The sequence below is a fragment of the Drosophila tropicalis genome, unplaced genomic scaffold, assembly GCF_018151085.1.
Source record: "Drosophila tropicalis isolate 14030-0801.00 unplaced genomic scaffold, ASM1815108v1 contig_878, whole genome shotgun sequence".
Lineage (NCBI taxonomy): Eukaryota > Metazoa > Arthropoda > Insecta > Diptera > Drosophilidae > Drosophila > Drosophila tropicalis.
The window spans coordinates 6050048-6074511 of record NW_027173374.1 but is presented as its reverse complement, the minus strand read 5'-3'; the positions used below and the strand labels follow the sequence as shown (position 1 = coordinate 6074511).

At 37.7% G+C, this 24464-nt stretch overlaps 1 protein-coding gene across 5 annotated transcripts in view; it reads left to right on the top strand.

Moving 5' to 3' along the window:
• Nlg1 (Neuroligin 1) overlaps positions 1-24113 on the top strand; it is a 234908-nt gene extending 210795 nt beyond the window's left edge. For all 5 annotated transcript variants that reach the window (XM_068299734.1, XM_068299733.1, XM_068299731.1 and 2 more), the window contains 4 exons: positions 11534-11723; positions 17141-17292; positions 18172-18287; positions 18348-24113. In XM_068299734.1, the coding sequence (XP_068155835.1) occupies positions 11534-11723; positions 17141-17292; positions 18172-18287; positions 18348-20434 (2545 nt within the window). In that variant the 3' untranslated portion in view covers positions 20435-24113. The remainder of the gene's footprint in view (positions 1-11533; positions 11724-17140; positions 17293-18171; positions 18288-18347) is intronic.
• Positions 24114-24464: the final 351 nt, after the last annotated feature.

Genomic DNA, 24464 nt, shown 5'->3' with positions numbered 1-24464 from the left:
GCTGTCCACAGTCCTCTCCTTTGGGATGGGGGATGGGTATAGGCAGAGCATTATACTCGTAACTCGTAACTTGGTTGCATTTAACACTCTCCAATTCGCATGCATCTATGTATGTAACATCTCTACATGTAGATAGATGGATGGATGAATGAATGGATGGATGGATGGTTTGCTATATGTATGTATGTTCGTAAGTACATAACCATATCGTTCATCTCAATTAGAATTGTTTATGTGCGGCAATTTGTTTGCTAAGTGCCGCGGATTAGCGACGCCGCCGCCGACTCCCTCAAACTGCTTTCGGTCCTTGTTTGTCCCGATGTGGGCCTGGTTCTGGGCAATTTGAATTGGCGTTGACGTCACCAAAACGATTTGCTACTCAAATTGAAATTTATTCATGTTATAAATAGTCATGCAAAGCAAGCATTAAAAGCAACCCAGAAATAAAGGACGATAGTGTCTAAAGGCTCTACGAAGGAGTAGGAATTACAAAAATAGTGTCAAGAGGCTTTCGATGCAATCAAATAATATAAAACAGTTAAAATTGATGGCATTATAAGTGCAACCATCGTAATCTAACTAGGCTCTAGTTTAAATACGGTTTTGAACCATGTTTTCCTTTTAACATAGTTTTAAAAAATATATAAAAGTCTTTTTGTTTAACGTAGATTTTTGCACTAATTACCGAAGGAAAACATTACGTCTACGACTCATTACGACTTTATATATATCTTCCTAAAATGGACAGTTCAAGTCCATGAGAAGTCGCATATATTAGAAATTATTGTACACCTATTTTCAAACTCCCATAAATAATAGTAAATGACTATCAAATGGCTAAAAACCCTAGCCGAAAACTAGTTACTTATTACTGCAACTAGCAGAGAACCATTCACCATTCACTGACATTCCCCCGAGTCCAAGGGCTCAGATCGGGTACAAGTTTGAGTAATATATAAACAACAACAACAACGGCAGCAAACACACATAGAAATACAAACAGAATCCCCCCCTCTTCGCCTCATTCATTATTCCGTTCATTTCATTTCATTTCAGCAAAACAATGCCAGAGACTATCTCATTTTCAGCAGTTGCTGAAGCAAACAGGCAAAGTAAATTTAAGTCTGTTGCTGCTGCCCTGCCGCTTCTCACATGGCAGTTTTGTGTGCAATAAATAAATTGCACAATGCACAGGCATTGTCCGTCCGTGCCAAAGCCACGGACGCTCCACTGTACCCACAAACTTCCTAACTCTCTTTTTGTCCAACACATCCAATGTCAACGTTTCTTTTTTTCCGTAAGGAATTCTTTAGCCGTGTGTTGTTTGTGTGCTTGTGAGTGTGTGTTTGTGTGCCAGGACAAGAGAATTGCATTCCGAACATGGCATAAGAGATGGAGATGCAGGATACGAAGGACCCAGGCACACATACTATAAAGTTATTTTGCACAAAAGAGCGCAATTGTTTCTAAAGATGCACGGCAAGGATTATAAACGGAATGTCCGAGCAAAAGTGCAGCATTCAAGCAATGGAGAAGGAAAAAAAAAAGAAGTCTCTTAAATTTCGAATTGTGTATACACTGAAAGCAAACATCTGCAGTAAAGATTTATACTGAGATTGATTCCCATTTTTATTTCCAAATTCTTCAAATTTTAGTTGTCTACATAAATTTCTATATGTTTTGAAAGTAATTATTATGTTGGGAGAGTTGGAGAACTTTATGAAATTCTATTAAAAACTTCAAACACCTCGCGCTAAAAACAACAAAACAAGTGACATAAAATGAGATAGAAAAAAATACGTATCTAAGCTGCAGGCGACCCAAGCTCCCTGCAGCGGATAACAGCAATAACACCCGCAACAACAGCACAACTAAAAAAAAAAAAAAACAACAAAAAAGGATAAGAAAAAAGGATAACACAAACAAACAAACAAACTGGCAAACAAACTGACAAACAAACGATTGAAAAGGAAGTTCACACAATCAACAACAGATGCGCTTTTTCACACACGAGAATAACTGAACATGAAAACTCTCCAGGGAAATTGTTTTGTATGACGTTTGTTGGCCCTCAGTTCAGGCTTTGCTTGCAGCACCAGAAATGCCCTCGCATTTCTGTAGTATAACTCGGCGATCCCTCAACATCTGCCACTGATGTTGCTGCATCCCATTCCCCATGGCAATGCTTTGTTGTCCGTCATTGAATTAAATGGCAGTTCAAAAAAAAAAAAAAAAGAAAGAAAATCCGGTCCGACTAACACTCATACACATACACACACATATTTTGTTATGCTGTATCCATTTGCCCCACTCCCAATTTGACGAACTGACTAAAAAGTCTCGGACAGAACCAAGTCTAGAGGATTGAATTCCATTCAGTTGGAAGGAACTTGCACTTGTCAAGCTATTACCCACACGAAGGTCCCACGGGAAAGTTCAATTGAAGTCGGCTTTGATAAATGTTTTGTGGTAAAAATCCTCAATTGAGTTATTATTTGCAATGGCAGAATAGAGAACCCAGTTAAAAATAATTATAGATTTGATCTACAGTGTAAGACAATAAACTAAATGTCAACATGTCGTATGAGCGTTGTGTTTTTTAACTAGGTAATCAACACACTAAAGGAAAGTTTTGTTTCAACGGGATCAACATAATTTAAAGAAATATCAAAGAAGTTAAATTCGGCTATGCCAAAGTTTATATACCCTTGCAGTCCTTGACAATAATAATTTCACATGTTCAAAATTTGTTTTCTGCAACTCAATTCATTAATATACAAACAAAACAATTTTACTCTTCATACTATGTACAATTTGTTCTTCTTCTTCCCTCATTCCCTAAGCAAAGCAACGCACGCATACACATACAGTTTATGTAGCGTTGCGTCTGTGTGTGTATGCATGTGCTCTGTTGATTTGATGATGACGTAGTAGGCAGCAAGCAGAGCTGCCGGCAGCGATTGAACCGATTTATATAGACTGTAACTTGTGTTCTATTTATCAAATGTTGGGATCTGAGATTTTATATCAAATTCTATTATATTGGTAAATTTCATGGGGATACTCCAATTTTTGCAAAAATTTTTGTTCCAGAGTTATATGATATAGTAGTCCGATCCCAAAGATTTTCATACTTTATCTCACCCGGGTAAAAAAAAAGCTCCCAAAAAAATTTCATCCCGATAGCTCTTAAGATGGCTGAGTAAAACGCGTACGCACCGACGGACAGACGGACATGGCTATATCGACTTAGCTTCTCATGCTGATCAAGAATATATATACTTTATGGGGTCGGAAACGTCTCCTTCTGTGCGTTACAAACATCTGACCAATTTTATAATACCCTCTGCAAGGGTATAAAAAGCTATGCAACTTGACCAAACGTTATCGCATTAGAAGACTAAGTAGATAAGAATCTTTTGATAGTTCATACTCTTCCTCAAGCTGTAGATTGCTTTTTAAATACTGTTGTGTAGTTGAGGTTGCATAACGTTTACAATTCCTGCTTATTACACTGGATTTGTAGCATTGATTGCACTTGTTAAGCCGCTTAAAGAAATTTCTTAGAAGCATCCTGTGGCTAGTTGCAGCACACAATGAAAATTGCTCATGGCAAGCTTTCTTCCATCCACCTTAAAAGGCATTGAGACTTTAAGTGTTGCCACCGTGACTGCTGTTGCTGCTGTGGTAATCCCTTCTGCCCAGTGAGCCAATGTGGCCTGAAGTGAATACGAGCATACTTATGTATACATATAAGTATATACAGACAATACATACATACAAGATACGGATACCAGCACTAAATAATTGCCTTTTACTTGCCAGCTTCCTCAACACTCACCACATTGGATTATTGGTCCTTCTCCTGCCGCCTTTTCTAGTGTATAGACAATTTCGTTGTGGCCATAAATCTTAGTTGGCATGGCAAATGTGTGTCAGCTTTACGTTTAAAAAGAAGACAGAATGCTACGGTAATGCCAAAATGGCCAATTTCATGGCTAGTGTAAATCAAACACACCTGCAATTAGACGCTGGACAACGCAAGCGTCATGCTAAGCTAAGTCCAAGTCTCCATTTAGTTCAACCAGCAACCCGCCCAGCCCAAACTTGGAAATTTGGGTCTCCGTCATTGGAAAAACAATTTTAGGCAATTTACCTGCAAATCATTAACATGCACAACTGGGCGTTGGCCTGCCACCCTAAACATGCTAGTCTTTTGTCCAACGGTCAGTTTGGTGTTTGTGCAGTTTTTGATGTTACTAGTGTTTGTTTGCCCATAAAGGACCAACTGACTGCCACGCCCACAACAGGCCACATAGAGAGCTATGTATCTGTAACTGTTTTCGGTGAACCATTAAATGCAGCCCCCCAAGTCCAGCCAGAGCACGTTTTGAGCATGCTAAAAAGGGGTCGCAAATGGGTCTCAACACTTACTCTCCTCTCTCCTCCTCCTCACCGTCTTTACGATATTCCGCTTCTAATCCTCCTTCTCCATTTCCTCCTCCTACCTCATATCCTTTTGCCAGAGTTGTTAGTCGCCTGCCATAAAGCAAAAGTGTTGAAAGTGGCGCAGTGCCTAAAAAGTTAAAATGTTCCTCTTAAAAAAACTTGCGACAAAGCAGCAGATAAAATGCCAAACTATGCAGGATGACACAAAAAAATAAAAAAAAAAAAATGTAAAAAGGAATGGCATGAAGGCAAAGGAGTAACGCATTCAAGGGTCCTTGAGCCCAACTAAAAGTCAGAGGAAAAAATTGTGCAGGAATATAGCTTTTGAGCTTTAAGTAGGCGTCCGACAACTTATGGCAAATTATGCGAGAAACGAAAAAGTTTCACATAAAGCAAATAGATCTTGATGGGCGGGTATGTAATAAATATTTATAAGTAATCTGATTACGTTTCATGTGGCGCAAAATAATTACCAATTAAAGCCATATTTATCATAGTAAGTTGGAAAATGTATTTACTTTAAGCTCTTTCAACTTTTAGTTAACTTATGCTGAGTGAAAAATGTTGCAGAAAATTCAAGTAAATAAAGAAATTGTGGTGAGTTACTAACTAGGATTGGGTAGTTTGTCATTAGTAACTTCTATGACTATAAAGTTGGTCGTACTATGAAGTAATTATATAAATATAGACTAAAACCACATTAAAGCTGAACTAGTGATAAGATTGAATAAATAGAATAAAAATTATATTTTTGTTCTTTAAATAGTTGAATAACTTACTCCTTGAACTAGCGAATTTAAGGCGCGACTTTATCAAAGTTTAAATTGCTCATAATTTCTATTCATCTTGTCCGATTTAAGCAATTGTTGCATGCTTATTTTTAATAATCCTCGGCTTATCTGTTCAAGACGCATGACAACGCCCATTTGATTACCAGCCAACCATGAGAAAGCGGGGCGACAGACAGCAACGACATTGAAAATGGTGCGACCCGACTCAAAGTGTCGTTGACAGGTTTATATTGTCATTTTAATTTTCAGTAATTTATAAACCGCAAATGCGGAGAGCTAACGCGCTCTTTAATTACCCTGGCTGGCCACAGACGATGTTTTGCTTTAAAACCCCAAAGCGAATCCGCAGCAGACACATAGATAACAAGTTAAGGACGAGACGCGGGACAGCAGGATATAAACAAAGCAGAGCAAGAGAGAGAGAGAGAGAGAGGCAGAGAAAGAAGGGCGCCACAGAGTCAGGGGTCAACAACAGCAACAATGAGGAGTATAAATGCCACAGGCTTTTGGCCAAACAGACGTTTAATAGCATAAACTTATTTATTATAATATTATTTATAAAAAAATATGCAAAACAATGTTTGGGTCACGCGTTTGCCTGAGGTTCAGTCTCATCGCTTGTTCCTTGGGGTTATAGCGACAGACGGCGCTTGTTGGGACTATAACTGAATACGGAGACGGGGTTTGGCTTTAATTTATAGTCCTTGGGCCAGGGACAGGAAGTTGCATACATTATGAGTACCCGCAGCCGGCTTGGGGCCACAGAGCGAATGATGATGCTTATGCTCATCCTGATGCTGTTGCTGTTCCTGCTTGTGGTGGCAGTGATGACGATGATGATGATGATGATGAGAGGGGCACGGCAGCCTTTTGGTCCTTTCATGGGGGCGTGGCTGATATAAAAGCCATAAACTTTTAAACGGAACAACGTCTGCTGTTGTGCCGGCTGCCTGGATAGTTGTTGCTGCTGCTGCCTTTGCTACGTTTTCTGGGCTTTAATGCCCTGGCTAAATATGCATTTCACTCTTGCATGGACAAGTCTCTTTCTTTCCCCCTCTCTTACAGAGGTCAGAGGGCTGTTTGTGAAAAATCAAAAAGTTTTGTCATAAGTCTCTAAATATACAATATTTTTACTACTGTCAAAACTTCCCTCGCAACAGAAGATGAAGCAGCAGTAGCAGCTACTACTACATTGTGGGCGTTATGCTCCCTTGTGACTAAATGCTGTGGCAACTGCTGTTGTTGCGTTTCTATATAGTACAATATTCCTGCTCTATAGTGGATCCTGCATCTCTGTGTGTGTGTGTGTGTGTGTGTGTTTCATAAAGTTTTTCGGCTGTTCGGAACGTGTTGTTTGCGCGCTGAAACATCATAAATTACATGCGTGCCTTCGCCACACACGCCTCTTGTGTGTACGCGCTGAAAACTCAAATTCAAACTCAATCTGGTTTGCTTTATACAATTCCCACTACGGCCAGAGGTTCCACAAGCCGCCTCCACACTTTTCTTCTCTTGATGTCTTCAACACTACTGCAATTGCTTTTTTGTTTTCATTCTTTTCTCATACTTATTTTATTCTGTTTAATACTTGTTCATTTATTTCTTCTTAAATATGCCAAATTGCAATATTTAAATGTTTAAATTTTATTCATAAACTGCCAGTTTATTGGATGGCAAGAGCATTGGGATTTCGATTTTGCTTTGTTATTTGTTCTCTCTGGATTAGTTTGAGATTTTATAAATGAAAGTGTTATGAAAATTAACTCGGTTGATTAAAGACAGTAACTTAAACTAGAATCATTTAATAACAAATTCTCTTAAAAGTATTTGATTTGAAATATGAAATGAAATTAATCATAGCATACTTTTTTGGGTAAATAACCAAAATCATTCCAAATCGTTTAAAAACAACTAAAAGCATTTTAAAGTCTTGGCTCTTCTTTGGAAACTTTTTTTTATTTGATGTAACTATTTCATTAGGTACCTCAATCGTTTGCAATTTCCATGTTGCTTAGTGTGTTCCCATGGTGTTATAATAAAATGTTGCTCATTGCATTGTGAAAGGGGCATAAATATGAGCATCCTTGTTGTCAGTATTCCCCTCCCTTAGCCGTACTATTTCATATATGTGCATATTCCCTCAACTATTGCTCTGAACATGTTCCATGAGCGCTTTGCACAGAGTTATTCATAATCGTTTGTTGGTAGCGGGGAGAGTGACTAGCGGGTCGTAGAAGAAGAGGGGGATGGGGATTTGAGCCTCTTGTTACTGTGGCAGTGGCAAGTGTTGTTGCCATTTGGCATATGTACATACATATGTTTATAACAACAACAACAATAACAACACACAAAGCGGCCACAGCATGCGGCGAAGCAATTTCGGGTAAACGGTTTACGTTTTGGGGATTGTCATGGCGTATACGCAATATATTACCATTATGTTTGTTGACCAAAATGTGTGTGGTAAGGACATGCATAAATAATTTAAATATCCATAACAATTCATAAAAGTGTTTAAAGTGACAAATTAAATTTACTTTTAGTTGAATTGATTTGCGCACACTCTCATTAGAGTAATTATACGATGAAGTGGCCAGTCAAGTTGGGCAACAGCTCGTGTCCTTTTTATTTTTATAGCTTCAAGAGCCAAACACATCTATATGCCATGTATATATCTAACAGTCAGTCATGCGAGGCTCATGTGTATGTGTGTCTGCTTGTGTGTGTGTGTGTGTAGGTCGAGTGGGGTCTATGAACCTAGACTAAACCGGTACTCGGAGACACACCAACCATTTCCCCCTTCGCGCTCCTCTTTATATATAGACATTTACATTAACGCTTGCGAGAGATACAATTCACTATGCCTGGGCGAGATACAGATACGTTATTCAGAGATTTGTGCAAATGTTTAAAGATGATGATGCTTATACTTTTGCATGTGTGTGTAAGGGTTCCATGAAACGATTAAATTAATTTGGTTTTGGGTTCATTTTATTTTCTGGTTAACTTTGATTTCTATCGGAAAAACACCCAAAAATTTGGAAATGCTTTTGGTATGCTAATGAAGTCAGCATCAGAATTTGCCTTCAAGGGGTCAACATAATTTTAGATCATAAAATTTGCGGCAATCAGATGATGATGCCATTTAAATGTAAATTAACTCAATAGTGAAAGTTATCCACACCCTTATATTCGTTTTGCCTTATAAGTTTTACTTTCCTCACTTAATGGTTAATAAAAGTAAATTGTAATTTATTCAGTGACTGTTTTTCTTTGAACGTTTGTATAAATTTAATTGATATTGCACAAGTACAAATTCTTGTTTAACACAATTCAAAGGCAAATTGCATTTCATTTGAAAATACTTCATTAGCAAAAACTCCTCTCAACAAATTCATTACAAGTCGAGACTCGATTTCGACTGTCAAATCCAAAGGATAATGTAGGGCACTGCCACTAGAGTGTGCTGCAGTCAAATGTCTGTGTAAAACCCAAACCCAAACACACACATGCACACACACACACGCACACACACACACGCACACACTTGGTGTCAGAAAAAGACACAAGGGACGAAAGTGTCTGCCTGAGTGCGGAAATATTTAAAGTGTCACACACGCTCTTCGGAAATTAAATGTGAGTGTTGCTTATGTTTGGGTGAATGGATAATGGGTATGGGGTTACGGTTTGAGTATTCCGCATATATACTACATATATACACTATACAACATAATGTATAACACTTTCAAACGGTTAAACTAAATTTTAATCAGAAATACAATATAAGCACAAATAATTTTAGATAACTAATCAAATAATTAATATATGCTTAACATATAGGTATTTTAAACTTTATTCACGCTGGACGCTTTCTTTTCCCAACAACATTTTATTCCTACTGATATTAAATCCATTTTTATTTTAAAGAAATCTTAAAATTTTGTAGAAATGCAGTGCTGACTGTTTGCCAATAGAAAATAGCAACAAAAAGTACTTTCTCATTTTAGTCATTTGATGTTGTTTTAATCGCAAATTTGTTGTTTACTTTTTTTGTTCATATGAGCGAAACGCAAATTTTATCACAGGTTCTGTATGAGAACTTTGAATGGTCATAGCTTCGGTAACTAGTCAAGGTGTCTGTGTGTGTGTTTGGGTGTGAATGTGTTGGTTTTTGTCTGTCTATTTGTCCCTGTATCTGTCGGTTTGTCTGTGGGCGTGACAGCAAACCAAATGATGCTGTTTCGCTTTTGTTCCGCTTCAGAGTTTGCCTTCGCCTCTTTGGCCTTTTGTGTTTTTCATTGCATACTTTGAAGTGTTGTTTGTTGTGCATATTTCTGGTTGCCATTTGCCATTTGCCAGAGGCGTTTGTTTAGCTTCTCGGTCGGTGTCGGGTGTTTTTCGAGTGTTTTGCGGTTAGTTTTGAGTGTTTTCATATGTTTTTGCTCCTTTGTGGACGCATATTGCGGTGCGTATACGTAACATTGTCGTATATGCATATATGTATATATATGCATAGTATATTTAATTATATTGTCGTGGTTGCCTTTGCTTTACACTACTTTTGTCTTAGGTCGGATGTTTGCTTTTGCTTTGGCTATATGGCGACCACCTCAAATGTTTTCCATTTCATGGTTGCTATGTTCTTTTACATTTTTTTTCCTTCGTTTTGGTTTTTGGTCGTTGTTTGTTTGGCCAACTTTTAATTAAGCATTTGTGCTTGGTATGCATGCAAAATCTGTTCGCTTGTTTCATTTTGCTTCTGATATCCAAATTATATTTGCCTTGTCACATTTTGACGCTGCTCTTCTGTGGTCGGGCAGCGGCAAAAGTTTTCTGTTTAACCGAATGAATCCCTGATTTGGATTTTTGTATGCATTTTTAATTAAGTGGGCGGAGAGGATTATTATAATGCCATCATGGCGCTAGATTCAAATGTACTCGTGTGACTATAATGTGACATTTGTGATGTCTGAAGAATTTAAAGAGTGCTAAAAGTGTGGCTCAGATTAAAGAATTTCTAATCAGTCTAATATATATTTATAGCAGAGTTATTTTCTGAAAGCCAACATAAATTTCCTTTTGTATATATGATAAAGTCAACGACAAATAAATTTTATATGGGAACGTCAAGTCCAATGGCATGACATACGTGCAAACATGTGTCTCCGGCTTAAAGCATTCGCATGCTCATCGTTTCCTGCAGAGCACATAAGCAGATGTGTGGTAAGGATGAAGAGAAGCCAACACGTCTTCTCTGAGCCACCTTGGGCTATACATTCATATGAGTGGGCTACCGTTCTGGTTGGCCCTCTCCTTTTTCACTGGCTCCTTGGGGGGTCCACTTTGGCTTTCTGTATCGAGGTCAAAGTGCATAACTTAAGTAGCCGACAATAAAATGCATAACATGGCACAGAACACAAACACACACTCACACACACTAACCGACAGACAGACAAACCAACACACAAACCTAACAACAAAAAAACCAAAAGAAAAGTAAAGAAAAAGTAAAAGAAGGACAAGGCACAAGTAGGGGAAGAAATAAGTACAAGCAAGACGAAGATGTTGTAAAATATGGCTCTATTTATTTATATGAACATTAAGTTAGGCCAAAGAAGACGTTGAAAAACGCGCCTGCCAGCCATTTTTATCCTCCTGCCCCATGTTTATGTGGTTTCTGTTTGTGTCTCTGGGCCATGTTGTACCTAGGCAGGTGAACATCTACAAAAAAAAAGGCCAAGTGTTGTGCTTGACATATACAAACACATCTACAAGACACAAACGAATGCATACTGGCAATTCAGTTTCTTATATTTTACTGTTGGCCCACAATATATATAATATCGTCTTTTGAGTTGCCTTGGTTTGACTTTTAGCCCTTGCCCTTAGCTTAAAACTCTAACCAAAAATCAGTTTTATGAAAAATTGTATTGCCTTTTTGTCTTCATTGATGCTACATTAAATGTTTATTAAAAAATAAAATTAGTTGTTGTTGATCTAGCAGACTTAAAAACCAAACGAAATAAAATTAGTAATCTTAATTTCACTCCTACTAATCAAAAACTACTTTAGTTTCATTGATTATGCGGGCTTCTGATGTGTTGATGCTGATTCATTGATTTTGTTGCTGCTGACGATAACAAAAAGCAAACCACATAATTAAGTAAACTTGCTAGCAGTTGACGACAACAAACCGAATGTTAACAATGCACATTACGCATACGCCGCGTTGTAATGATGTTCATATTGTTTTGCAAATACAAAGTTCTTTTCTCTGGTTTATTCATTCACAGATACCAGGACATGTACAACAATCCGATTAAGGCCACCAATTTGGAGCACCGTGATGTTGTGCTGGACATACTTTCCGATGCCCGCGTTGTGGGTCCACTATTACAGACTGGCATGTTCCATGCTGATGTCAATCGACGTAATTATATGTACGTTTTCGGACATAACAGTGCAATGGGAGCGTATGCAAATGTAAGTACGAGTACGTAAATATGTATTGGAAAGTTGGTTTTGCTTTTGACTTTCATTGAAATGGCAAATTTTGCCATTACACAGCGTTTTTCATTTAAATGCCGTGGTCAAGCGTTGTTGGCCATACGAAATATTTGCCCAACTAGCCGGCATGATGAGCTGGCATCTAATGAGTTTCCATGTTAACTTTCTGTCTCTTTCCTTCTCACTCTCGGTCTGTCTGTCTCTTGTTTTGCCATAATAGAAAATAATAATGGCCAAACAATTTTCGACATTGGCAAATGGAGCGCGGGCGAAAGGGTATAAAAGGGAGAGATTCCATAAAAGTTTGACTCGGCATGCGTTTTGCCCAAAACCAGCTCAGTTCATCATTGGCCAGCAATTCGCAACTTTTCGGCAGTCTTCGCGAATGATCATAATAAAGACAATGAACTGCCTTTAAACCAACCTCACGCCGAAAACAGAAAAACGAAAATTATTTATATAAAAAAAAAACAAAAGAACAAAAAACAACAACAAGAGAGGAAAGAAAGAGGGAACAATAAGCCAAAAACAGAAACAAAAACATCAACAGACAAGTCTTGGCTAAGTAGACGGCATCCACTTGACTTGGGGGTTCATTTGTGTCGTCCGCCAACGGGTCAGCAGTCCCTACGACTGGGCGTGGTGGTTGGGTTCATCCGATATTTGTGTCTCTGCTTAGAGTCCTTCGGCTCCCTCTTTTCTCTTTCTCTCCGCTGGCTGTTTTTATGGCTTTGTCATGCTTATGGATTTGTTACTGATTGCCTTTTTGAGATAGCTTTTGTATTCCTTTTCTCTCTGTTTGGCTGTTTGTGCGTTGCCAAGGCCGAATTTTGTGTTCTCTACTGTATAAATAAATGGGCATATTTATTTGTAATTTCACATTACCAAGACTAAGTAAATAATTGCGATTTTAATGCATGACTAATGAGAAATAAATGACAGAAAATGATTCTGAACGAATCTAAAGATTGAAAGCAAATAACTTTGACAAACTTTGATAGACAAAGCCAAGTTGAGTTAATGGAAAATAAGAACATAAAATTTACTTTTGAATTAATTAATATCCTTGGGTTATATGTAGGTTTAAATTTGTGTATCATTTAAAGCTTGAGTTAAACTTTGTAAAAGATACCTTTATCTCTTTTCATATTGATAAGCTTCTAAAGGAAGACTAAAAATTCAGACCAAATCAGTTGCCAAAGTTACCAATTCTGTTGACCAGCAGACTGAAGCGAAACAGACATTTAAAAATAATGAATATGAAAACCTAAATAAAAATCTAAACAAAAGGGACATTCAACCAAAGCAAAGTTACATTTTCCTCTTGTTTTTGTCCTTTATTTTTGGTTGGCAACTTTGGCTTTGGCGAATTTTTCTATGCATACCACAAAAGTTGGTCATAAAGCAATTTTTTTGGCAAAATAAACTTCAACTAAAAATAGATGAAACAAAATAAATAATGCAGTTTGTATGACTTTTTAAATGCGACAACGATTTGTGGTAAATATTGTAGTAGTACTACTAGTTAGTTGTAGTCTGAAACCAGAGGGCAATAACTTTTTAATAGCGGGCAATTTTTAGTTGGGTAAATAAGTCTGATAAATTGTCGGCATTAAATATAATAGCTAACAGCATGGCTGCAGTACACATTTCAACTGCTTAACATTACATTAAATCGTTCAAAACAGCTGTTCTAAATCAAGTCAAAACTAAAGGCAGACATTGCAAATATCTGAATGAATGAAGTCATGAGATCTAAGGCGACTCCTTAGTTAATCACTTAGTCGGTAATCAGTTTGAAAAGTAACTTTAAATATCACAGGCTTTTAAGGTAAATATCATACAATTAAGTTTATCTCCATAAACTTCCCAAGTTAGTTCTGCGATGTACTCAGTACTTTAGAAAACATGCAAATACACACAACACGACGACTACTTTAGATGCTTTACTTTTTGCATATCAGAAAAAGAGAAAAACCACAAGAAGAAGGCGAAACAAACCAAAAGAAATGCTTCAGTTGAATGTGGAAATTTTTGTGCATAAACTGCGCTTCTGCAGCAAGTGCTACTACGACTACAGCATTTTCATGCCAAGCTTGATGCTTAAGCATCCAGGCCACTCAACAAAACGGACAGAAGTTAGACAGTAACGCCCACATTCCAGCAGCACTTCTCTTGGCAAAAACGAGCCAGATCCCACATATATTTCTTCTCTTGCTCTGTGACTAAGGCCGCGGGCATATTGTAAAACTTTTTGGCACATGTCTTGCATGTTTTGCCAGTTGAAGAGCAGAAGAAAGCCGAGCTAAAGAAACCGCCGTCTTAACTAAATGGGCCAAGCCAACTGAAGAGAGCAAGGGCCTTTGGGGGGTAAGTGCGTTTATGCACTCGAGAAGGCTTCAAGTGAGTGACTGAGGCGTTTTAGGGCAATTGCTGAAATTGCTGCAAATCATGTGGAATAAGATTTCTGAGCACAGATATTTATCATTTAATAAAGTAAATTCAATTGAATTACTGCCGAGCAGCAAGTATACATATGTATGTAAGTAGCTGTTCATTTCTCTTTACAAAAGAGAAGTACTTGGATAAATGTTTTTAAAGAATTAATTGTTGCAAGATATTAAGACGATTTATAAATATTCTGGTGTGGATGGAACCTCGTAGTACAATATATAACTAAGGATATGATTGGAGATTGTTAAAAATTGGCAGACGTTTCCACTAGTATTTTTATTTTATATCTATTTCTTACATGTCTTACATCCGGAAACTTACAACAAATCAGCCAACTAGTCCAAAAAGTCACTATCGTAAGTTTTATTTAAGAAGGGAAAAAATTAAAAATCGAATCAATTATAATACAGGATCGAAAATAAACTTTATACTGATTTTGACTATTCTTTGTGTTACTTGTACTTACAATAATTGTTCTTGTATTACTTGTTAGAAAAATAAAATGTTGCAAACTTTGACATTTTGTTCTTTAAAAAAAAGTTTAAATTTCTAAATTTAGCTTGTTCAACCCACTGACAAAATTTGTCTATGAATTCGGAGAAAAGAACCCATTAAATTTTATATTAATTTAATTGAATTGAAAAGGGGCAAAGTAGTAGAATACAAGTACACAAAAGAAGCCTGTAGCCTGATTGTAAAAGAAGATTAATAAGTTTTTGTATATAAAATTCCACTCCTTGGCCATAGGAGGACACACCCACGAAGCTCATCAACTTCGCATTCTAAACGCGGTCAGCATACCGAGAAATTCCTCTCGTTTTTTTGTTCCCAAAAACCCACAACTTGAAGTATGTCCCGTCTGTTTGGGTCCCTTTCTTTTTTTTTTTCTGTGTGTGCGTTTTATTTTTCCTTTATTTTTCGGTTGTCGAAAGTTTTTTCATTCTTCGTTTTGTTGTTGGTCGACTCTCATAGACTACTTTTGATAAGAATACAAAATGAATGTTTGAGGAAGGAAAAAGAAAATTTATGAAAATAAAATAAATATGACTGAAACTTAAATATTTTCATTTTTTTTTTGTTGTATTTTTTGATGAGGAAAAGTTTTGTGGTTGCAAAAAGAAGGAATGGAAATTTGTTTCTAAGAGAGAGACTTAGACTTGAATCTAAGTCGAAATGTTTGTAAATAATAAAAAAAGGACCTGAATGGCTCCATTCCTCTAATTGCTAGTAAATTAAATAACATCTGGTGTGGTGGGTAACTTGAAAGTGTTGAGGTAACAGAAATTTCCTGGTATTCCCATTTAGGCCAATTTATGAAATATTTATTTGGAAAATTTACAAACTGCGTGTTGGCCATAAACTCGATTAGGTTTATTACGACAAATGGGTGCTAAGTCAAATTGTAAGCTTCCGCTTTGCTGTAGGCATAGCCGTTGGCAAGGATACACAACAGGATGTCGGAGTAAGGGCGAAGAGCTTGTAATATATATATATAGAACATAAAAAACCAGAGTTATAATTCACAAAAATGTAGGCATTTATTTTCACAGAATTTGAATTTCCGTCTGCGCGTTGTATTTATTTAAAATTCCACATTTGTTAGAAATGATAATTGGGACAGGAAATGGCAACAGTAGACACAAATTTACAAAAACAAAAACTGCAATTGAAAACAAAAAGGAAATACAAATTTAATAGCCATTGAAAATTCATGAGAATATATTTAAGTGCTTGAAGTTGAATTGAATTGAGCTGAAATACCGCTAAAATAAAAAAGTTGGCAATTAATTTCAATGGGAGAAAACTGTTACACGAATCGATAATTTATTGATGTGGAATCTATCTCTCTTTCCGACACGTACTGTGTAAACAATTTAAATATCTGAAAATGCATATTTCTCGCATACTTTAAAGCTTTAACTTTATCGCCCTTTTACTCAACACACACATGCATACAAAAGAATGCTATTAAACGAAAAGTCATATGGTTCATACTTGTATGAAAATCAATTTACTTAATAAAAAAAGTATAAAAGAAAAATTTACAAAAACCAACCAACCAAACCACCACCCGCCATTCCTTTAACTTTTGTTGTCAACTTGTAAATTGTCCAATTCTGAGATGCCACAAGAAAATAAAAAAGAGGTTAAAGAACCCAAAAGATTCATCAAACGACAGATGAATGGCTGTTGAGCGAAAAACCAATATTCTGGGGCTCTATATATTTGCGCGCATTTGATCAAATTCGCACAATTGCAAAATCAAAAAGCGAAATTCATCATTCATAAATGCCATAAGACGGCGACAAGGACAGCAACAGCAACGACGACCAGAAGGACAAACACAGGAGGAACAACAACTACTATGACTACCAAAAGGACAGTCATTTTTATGAGCGCAGACAAAAATGCTTTGTGACTTTGTTACATTTTTCATGGCTACAATAAAAAGTTGGCTTTATTACCTACTTACATTCAGCAGTCTGACGCGTCTCGGCCGTCTATGGGGCCCCAACCAGCATTACTGACGAATGGATGGTTGGATGAATGGAGAGACGGACTTAGTGGCTGGCCATAATATTTATACAGGCAGCCTAAGAAGATTGATGCTGCTTTTGCTCAAACCAAACCAAAAACATACAAAAGGTGCTGAAAACATTTCACACTGATCTAAGGACTCAACCATTTTCAAAACATTTTCAACCGCATTACATTCAAAAGGGTAGAGAATCAAAGATACAGAGTTTATTGAGTTTGTTGATTGAAAGAGTTAATTTAACCATATAAATTTAATTAGATAATTTATATTTATCTCTAAACAAATAGGTGTAAAAAGATAAACCATTAAGTTTTTAATTTATATGTATATCAATTCCAATGTAGAGTATTTAAACTTCGTTGTGGTGAACTAATGTGGTTTTTGCGTTTTACACTTGCAGTTACCGCATAGCATAATGGGCGAGGAATTGGCGTTTATCTTTGGTGCGCCTTTGGCGCCGGCTGGTCCTTTCCCTAGCCACAACTATTCCGTGCAGGAAAAGCTGCTTTCCGAGGCGGTAATGGCATATTGGACGAATTTCGTGAAGACTGGGTGAGTATACACTTAATAGTGAAAAAACGAAAACGGATGGCTGGCAAACTGCACTGCACTCCATGCAACGAAGAAAGTTATCAAGCAATGTGAGAAGGGGGAGAGTATACCAAGGAGTGGCTACATCGGATTTGTGACTGTGATGGCAATGGCCATCAACATCAAACACGACGATGAGCCGCAACTTGCTGCATGCAAATGCAAAATGCAAAATCCGAATGCGAATACGAATGCGACTGCGAATGCGAATGAGAATCAGAATGAGAATGAGAGAATGCGGATGCATTGTGGGGAGTTGAAATTCATGGCCTCGACGGGGCACGTTTTGCAATCTGCAACGCTTGGACAGAGAAATGAATAGAATTTTTACTGCCGCTTTTTTTATTCTCTCTCGACCATGAGTGTAGACGTTGGGAACATGCAAATATTATTAGTTCAAGTGCATCATCTCTGGTTTCTCTGGTATGGAATAAAATGAAAAAAACATCATCATCATAATAATGGCAATCAAAACTGAAATCAGAGATCGTTAGCAGGACATTTTGGCTTGCCATTGGCGATGTGTGTGTGGGGGTGGAGCTGCTGGCAATTTTCTACTCTTTGGTCGCAAAGGCAGCGTTTATTAGAAATTTTTCCATAGTCATAATCATGTTATTTAATGATCAAAATGAATACTCTAGCGGCTTATGCACAAGGAAATGAGATTTTTGCGGCATCATAAAAATTGACTATGCCAATGAATTTAATACGAGAATAATAATCTCTTATTTTTGGTGAAAATTTACATTTCGATTGGATTGAGGGGAATTCATTCAAATTCAAATTAAATTTGGTTTTCACATCGTTTGTCGATACTCATGCTGGCATCTTTTTAATTAGCAATCCCAAGGCACCATGGAAAGGGACATTTCTCAACTCACATGCACTGGAATGGGATCGATATGACCTCGATTGGCCGGAATTCAACAAACGTGCCCAGGCCTATCTCAATATTGGTAAGGCACTTCTTTGACTTTCAATTGTTTACTTTCATTTCGGACTTTTTTTGGATTCAGGTATACCACCAACCGTGGGCTACAAGTATCGGCAGATCTATATGAACTTTTGGAACAAAGAGTTGCCCGATGAATTGAATCAAATAGCTGCAATACAGCAGCAGCAGCACCATCAGCAGCAGCAACAGCAGGAGTCGAATGTGGTTGCGGGAAGTAATGTTATTACGGGTCATATGAGCAACTACGGCTCACGTGACAATGGAGCCGGAGATCCGGTACGAACTCTGAAAATGTTAATGGGAGTTGTGGGTGAGCCGACAGAGGCGGCTGCAGAGAATATGTACAATGCCCCGCCTACCTTTGGTCATGTTCATAAGCAGCAGGGGGAAGGTGGTGAGGAGATGGTCACAGGCATCCCCTTTAGTCCTGGCTCCAATGATGTGATAACAGAGAGTAGCAGTTCCACGGAAGCAGTAGCCAAGTCTGAGATCACAATGCAATTACTAATAGCTCTGATAGCCATGATTATTATCCTGAACGTGATTATATATGGAACATTTCTGATACGTCGACGACGGGCCAAGACTTCACCGCTAAAAAGGAAACTGGGCGGCAACATTCTCTCATATGATGGCGCCAATGATGATGAGCTAAAACGTTGCAGTAAGTCACGGGATGGCGATGATAGTTATATACTGGATGTGGTTAGGAAATCAAATACCTATGAGGCCATCAAGACAAGCCAAAGGTCACCAATTAATGGTTATGCCATTCAGAGGCAACTCAGTTGCTCAACTGTGGATACCCATACGAAAGTTTGCGAATGGATGTCTGGACATCCTAGCAGTCACAATCACACGCTACCAAAGTCGGGAAGCTTTGCGACTAATACCCCATCGCCACCGCCTGCAATGGCCAATGCAGATGGCAGTCGAATCATTATATGCCAGGACATGGAAGTCTCCGATTTGGCCCTGCTGACACCTCAGCACATGCATGATATGCAACACTATGAATTGTTATTTCAACGTCAGAACTCTGTTCTAACTGAACCAAGTGACGATGTGCTTCAACCAGCCACGCATCATCATCATCAGCATTCGCATTCTGATCCTGTTGATATGATTTTGGCTGCCGATGAACAGGTCACGAGTTTTGTTCACGCGGATGATGTGGACATCAATGTCACCAGTCGCGATGACAGACTGGATAATGATGCTGTGCCCCTGACAGCTGCCCAGCAATTGGAGTTGTTAAGGCAACGTAATTACCCAAAAGTTCTTCCCACAGCCCATGATTTGGCGGCAAAGGGCGTATTGGCTGTGAATTTCAAACGGAATTCATTGCCACCGCAGAATTTTAATCCTCCTGTGCCGCCGCCAAGAAGCACTAGTCAAACCTTAGGCAGACATCGACGCGATAGCACCAATGTCACCACATCACCGCTACAACTGGCCAGAGATTGTGGAGAGGATGAGCCCGGGGAGCCGTTAATTACGCAAAATACGTTGATATTTGGTCCCATTGTGCCCAAATCGCCGGCCACTTCTTTGAAACGCCCTAAGCCCAGGACTTTGCCTGGCTCCGAAACGGAATTGCCAACAGCCATGAACGCATTGAGCGGATCGTTTCAATCCTTTGAGTCTGTGCCGCCGCCAGTTCATGAGGATACACCGCCGCAAGGTGAACGCACTGAATGCGTCTATTCAATTGAGGCCACTAGTTCGGGTCCCAGTTCGCCGGGTACCTGGTCGGCTCCCAATGGCGATTTGTATGCCTCTCCCATAAAACCGCCATCGAGGACCTCACTTATACCACGACCAATGCAAACGGCTACGGCACCTGCAAAGACAACAACGGAGCCGCAGTCTCCTACTAGTGTTGGGGATGCGGAAGCTGTCCATAACCCAAATCCAACCCGCATACCACAATTGCATCGTCAAGCTTCCGGCAAGGATTTGTATCAACCAACTCTCCGCACTAATTCCACAATATCATCTGGTTCATCGGCGTCGGCCGCATCAGGAACCTCAGCCACATCGGCCACATCATCGTCATCTTCCTCAACGGGCACAGTGCGCACTGAGCTACAAAAGTCGCCAAGTCAACAGCAGCAGTCAAGCAAATGTATTACAACTAAAATATAAGTAACAAAACAAAAAAAAGGGCGGAATATTCACTCAGCTTCTCAATTTAACGCCAAAGAATAAAAAGGAATAGGCAGGAAAAGGGAGACGAGAAAAAGAGGATTCTCAGCTTGCTGCGACGCATTGCGACGACAGCAGCACCAGCAATTCCGTTGACAGTTTTGCCTGCTGCCTTGGCAAATCCTTGCCAATCGCTGACGGCACAACCAAATTTTCCAAGCCAGCCGTCTTTTACCCCCGTCTCAATCCCGTCGTTGGCTTGCGTAAATTTAATATTACATTTTTGGCGTAAAGTTTATCTTTGACTCTGGATACTACGGCATTCTCCTTGTGGTTTATATGCCTTCTCTTCTCTCTTTGGGCTAAAGTTTACCACTCGTAAATTTTGCAAGTTGAAAACTGAAACTTGGTTATAATAGCATCATATCAATATAAATTGAAAGCCAAAAACTCTGGGTATCAGAATATATTAAAAGATATTATGAAGAAAATTTGAATGCAAGTGCATAATTCGAAAAAAACATTGAAAGAATTTATGTAACTTATTATTAAACACACAAGGGAACGATCACATTACAGCGACAAATTGTACAGTAAATGAAATCATGATAAGTATTACTATAGATTTATTTCAAATTTAAAAGGCAATGTTTATTTTGTCTGCAAATTAGATTTAAGTCCCTAACTCACATCAATAAGCTTATTTGGTTAACTTTGTAAACTGTTTGTTTGGCCTCTCGTTCGAGGGGGTCTGTCTGTCTGTCTGTTTGTGTATCTGACTGACTGTCAGTCAGTCAATTGCCTCAATGGCTCATTTAACCTGGTTACCTTGGGCAACCAAATAATACTTGCCTTGAACTCTGCATTGTTTGCGGCATAAAAAAAGGCAAATACCAAAAGCAATTTCGTGGTGCTACCAGCTTAATTTTTCGCCAAAAAATTCTGTCAAAAGTTTCAAATCAAACTCACAGTTTTTGAATAAGCAAATGTCAACATTTTTCTCAAATATTTTCCACATAGTTTCTCCTTTTGGGTCCTGAGAAAAGTTTCTCTGCTCCTTTGGGTAGTAGAATGTGGGTGGTTGGGTGTTTGTTGTTGGTGGTTTAGCTCCTGTCACCGCAGCATAGTTGTTGCTATGTAGTTAAGCTCTCTATCCTCATGGATTTACTATGCTCAGATGAAAAAGTTTCGTTTTCACTTTACCTACCTCTGTTTTGTGTTGCCATTACTTTATTTTTTCTTTTTTTTTTTCTCTCTCTCTCTCGATTTTACCACAACCGAATTGAGTTATTGTGCCATGGTCCTAGTCTCAGTACACTTTTGGGGTCCTTTATGTAAATTGCTCTTGTGCCTTGAAGTTTCTCGTTTTTTTTCGCGAAAACTGAAATTGAAAATGTTTCCTTTTCGCATTTTCTCCTAATTAAATTGCATGCGCCCCATTGGAGGTACGGTCTATGTCTCTGTTTGTAGATATTTTTGTCACTGGGCGCATTGGTGTAAATATTTGTTGTCAAACAACGCTAATATCATAAAGGAAACTGATTTTGATGGCTCCAGGCGGTGGCGATCCTTTGGCCATCATTACGCAAAAATTACTAATTGACCTCGACAAATTTCAGTTGATGGGCCATTCCCAGCAGTGGCCACTACAAAGGGCCAAATGAATAGGAGAGGAAAAATAAAAACGAAAAATAAACGAGGAGAGGATGCAAAAATAAACTTGATATGAGATTCTTCTTTCATTCTTCCGCCTGTTTGGCAGACATTTTCTTTGCTTTTCAGCTGGGTAATTTGCCACAATTGGAAAATGCCTGTAGCAGTTTTTCCTTGATGCTTTTTGCACTCTATTTTTCTGTACTCACAAGTTTTTTTCCTCCATCAACACATGAACACGATAAAAGGATAGGGTGAGGTTTAGTCTATGTGTTCGTGTGTGTGTGTGTGAAGGAATGAAATTCCTTTTTTTTGCCAAGTTGAAAAGTGTATGAAATAGTCCTTAAATTGAATAAACCACCCAGCCAAACCAAAGGATAACTTTTATGTGTGTGTGTTTTGAAGAGGAGGCAAGTTTTATAAAGTGTTAAATGGAAGTTTGTTAGTTTGATATGAAAATGTAATGGAATTGGTATCAGTCCTTCAAATGTACAATCTTCAATCACTTCTATTGATTTGTGGGTAACCAGCAAACAGATTCTTTTGCTCCATTCAAATACAATTAATCAATTACCCCAATTGATGTGATTATCCTCTCCCTCTACTTGGTTTACTTTGGCCTCCACATTATGGACACTTAGGAACCTATTAAATATTCATCTCGAGCATAACCAAATCGAGGAACTTTATTGAATAATTCATAAACTGCCAAAAAATTGCAAACAAATTAAAACCAGAAAATCAAAGTTGCCCAACCAGAAAAACCACAAAAAGAGAAAGTGAGTAGGAAAGCTGTAACTAACGAATAAGTAAAGTCATGGCAATCTGCAAAGGGTAAGGGCAAGAGGTATTAGTTTTTCCCCATCCAACAACAGTAAATATTTCCAAAAATTTGCTGACAACCGCAAATTAGAGCAAGTCTCAAGGAGTATATTAAAGTCAGAAGGCAAAATAAATAACGAACAAACCAAAAAATAGGTTACAGTTCGGCAACTCGGCAACAAGGCAACAAACTTTCCGGGCAACAACAATTGAGGCATTAATACTCGTTCGTTCTGGTCTCTAAATTTGATTTACTGTTTCGGTTTGTCTTCTTCTACAAATGCAAAACTTATGACAAAATTGTATTTCCCCACAAAAAATAAATACAAATAAAGTATAAACATGAAGAGAATCAGCAAACAAACAGAAAATTTAATATTAAAATTTGCCATTTGAGATTTGAGACAAAATTTATAATTCTGTTGAATGAAATTGATATACTCTTTAGTCAAAAGTTAAACTATGTAATATAATTATAAATCTTAATGTCAACTATTTAGTAAAAATCCCTTTTGGCACGTGTATGAACAAAATAATCTTTTGATGGAAGATGATGTAGACATATTTGTTTAATTATAATTACAGCTAATTAATGACGACGTACAGACACACAGACAGACCGACAGACTGGCAGACAGACAGACAGTTGGAAGCTTTTGTTGTTTATTAAGCTGCTTAAAAGCACTTTATAATTAGTATTATTCGATTATTTATACATTTTAAATTATTGCATTAATAATGTCTCCTCCTTTTCTCACCCTCCCCCACACACCCTCACCTTCCACTTTCATAGCTGCCATTCAATTTCAATAGCATAAAAAAGCAAAGTGGTTAACAGAAACAGATTGCAAACAAAAAGAATAAAACAACATTCCACACACAACAAGTCTAACATTTATAACAGAAAACAATAAATAAAATAAAAAGCAACAACAACAACAACAACAAAAAAGAACAAACATTAAGCAAAGCGCCCGAGAACCAAAAGCAAACATGCAAATTATGTATACCCATGGCTTTTGTTTCTCCAATGTGCAAGTCGCGCACAATGTTTGACTTTTTAATGAAAATTTTAATATTTTAATAGGCCCAACAACTCATCAGAGATACACACACACACACATATATAAATATAAACATCTATTACTCAACTGAAATAAATTGGAAAAAACAATCTGTATATAATTTAAAATTCAAACAATTATTGTAGATTATATTTGAAAATAAGACACAATGGAAATAAAAAAAAAAAAAAAAATAGAAAAACAAGCGAGAATGTTTTTTAGTGCAAATTAAAAAATTATGCTTTAAATAATGTAAATACAAATACAATATTGGTTTGGGTAACTCATGAAATTAATAGAGCCAAAGAGCCTAAAAGAAATTTTGGCAAAAGTCAATCCAATTCTTCCAGAAGTGTTACACATTAACTTACAGTTGAGGTAAGTAAAGTATTTTTTTTTTTTTTAGTTGAGAGAGAATTCAAATTTGCCCCAGCTGATTTTTAAATTTAAACTGATGTATGTAATCTAATTTACACGGCAAAACACTAGAA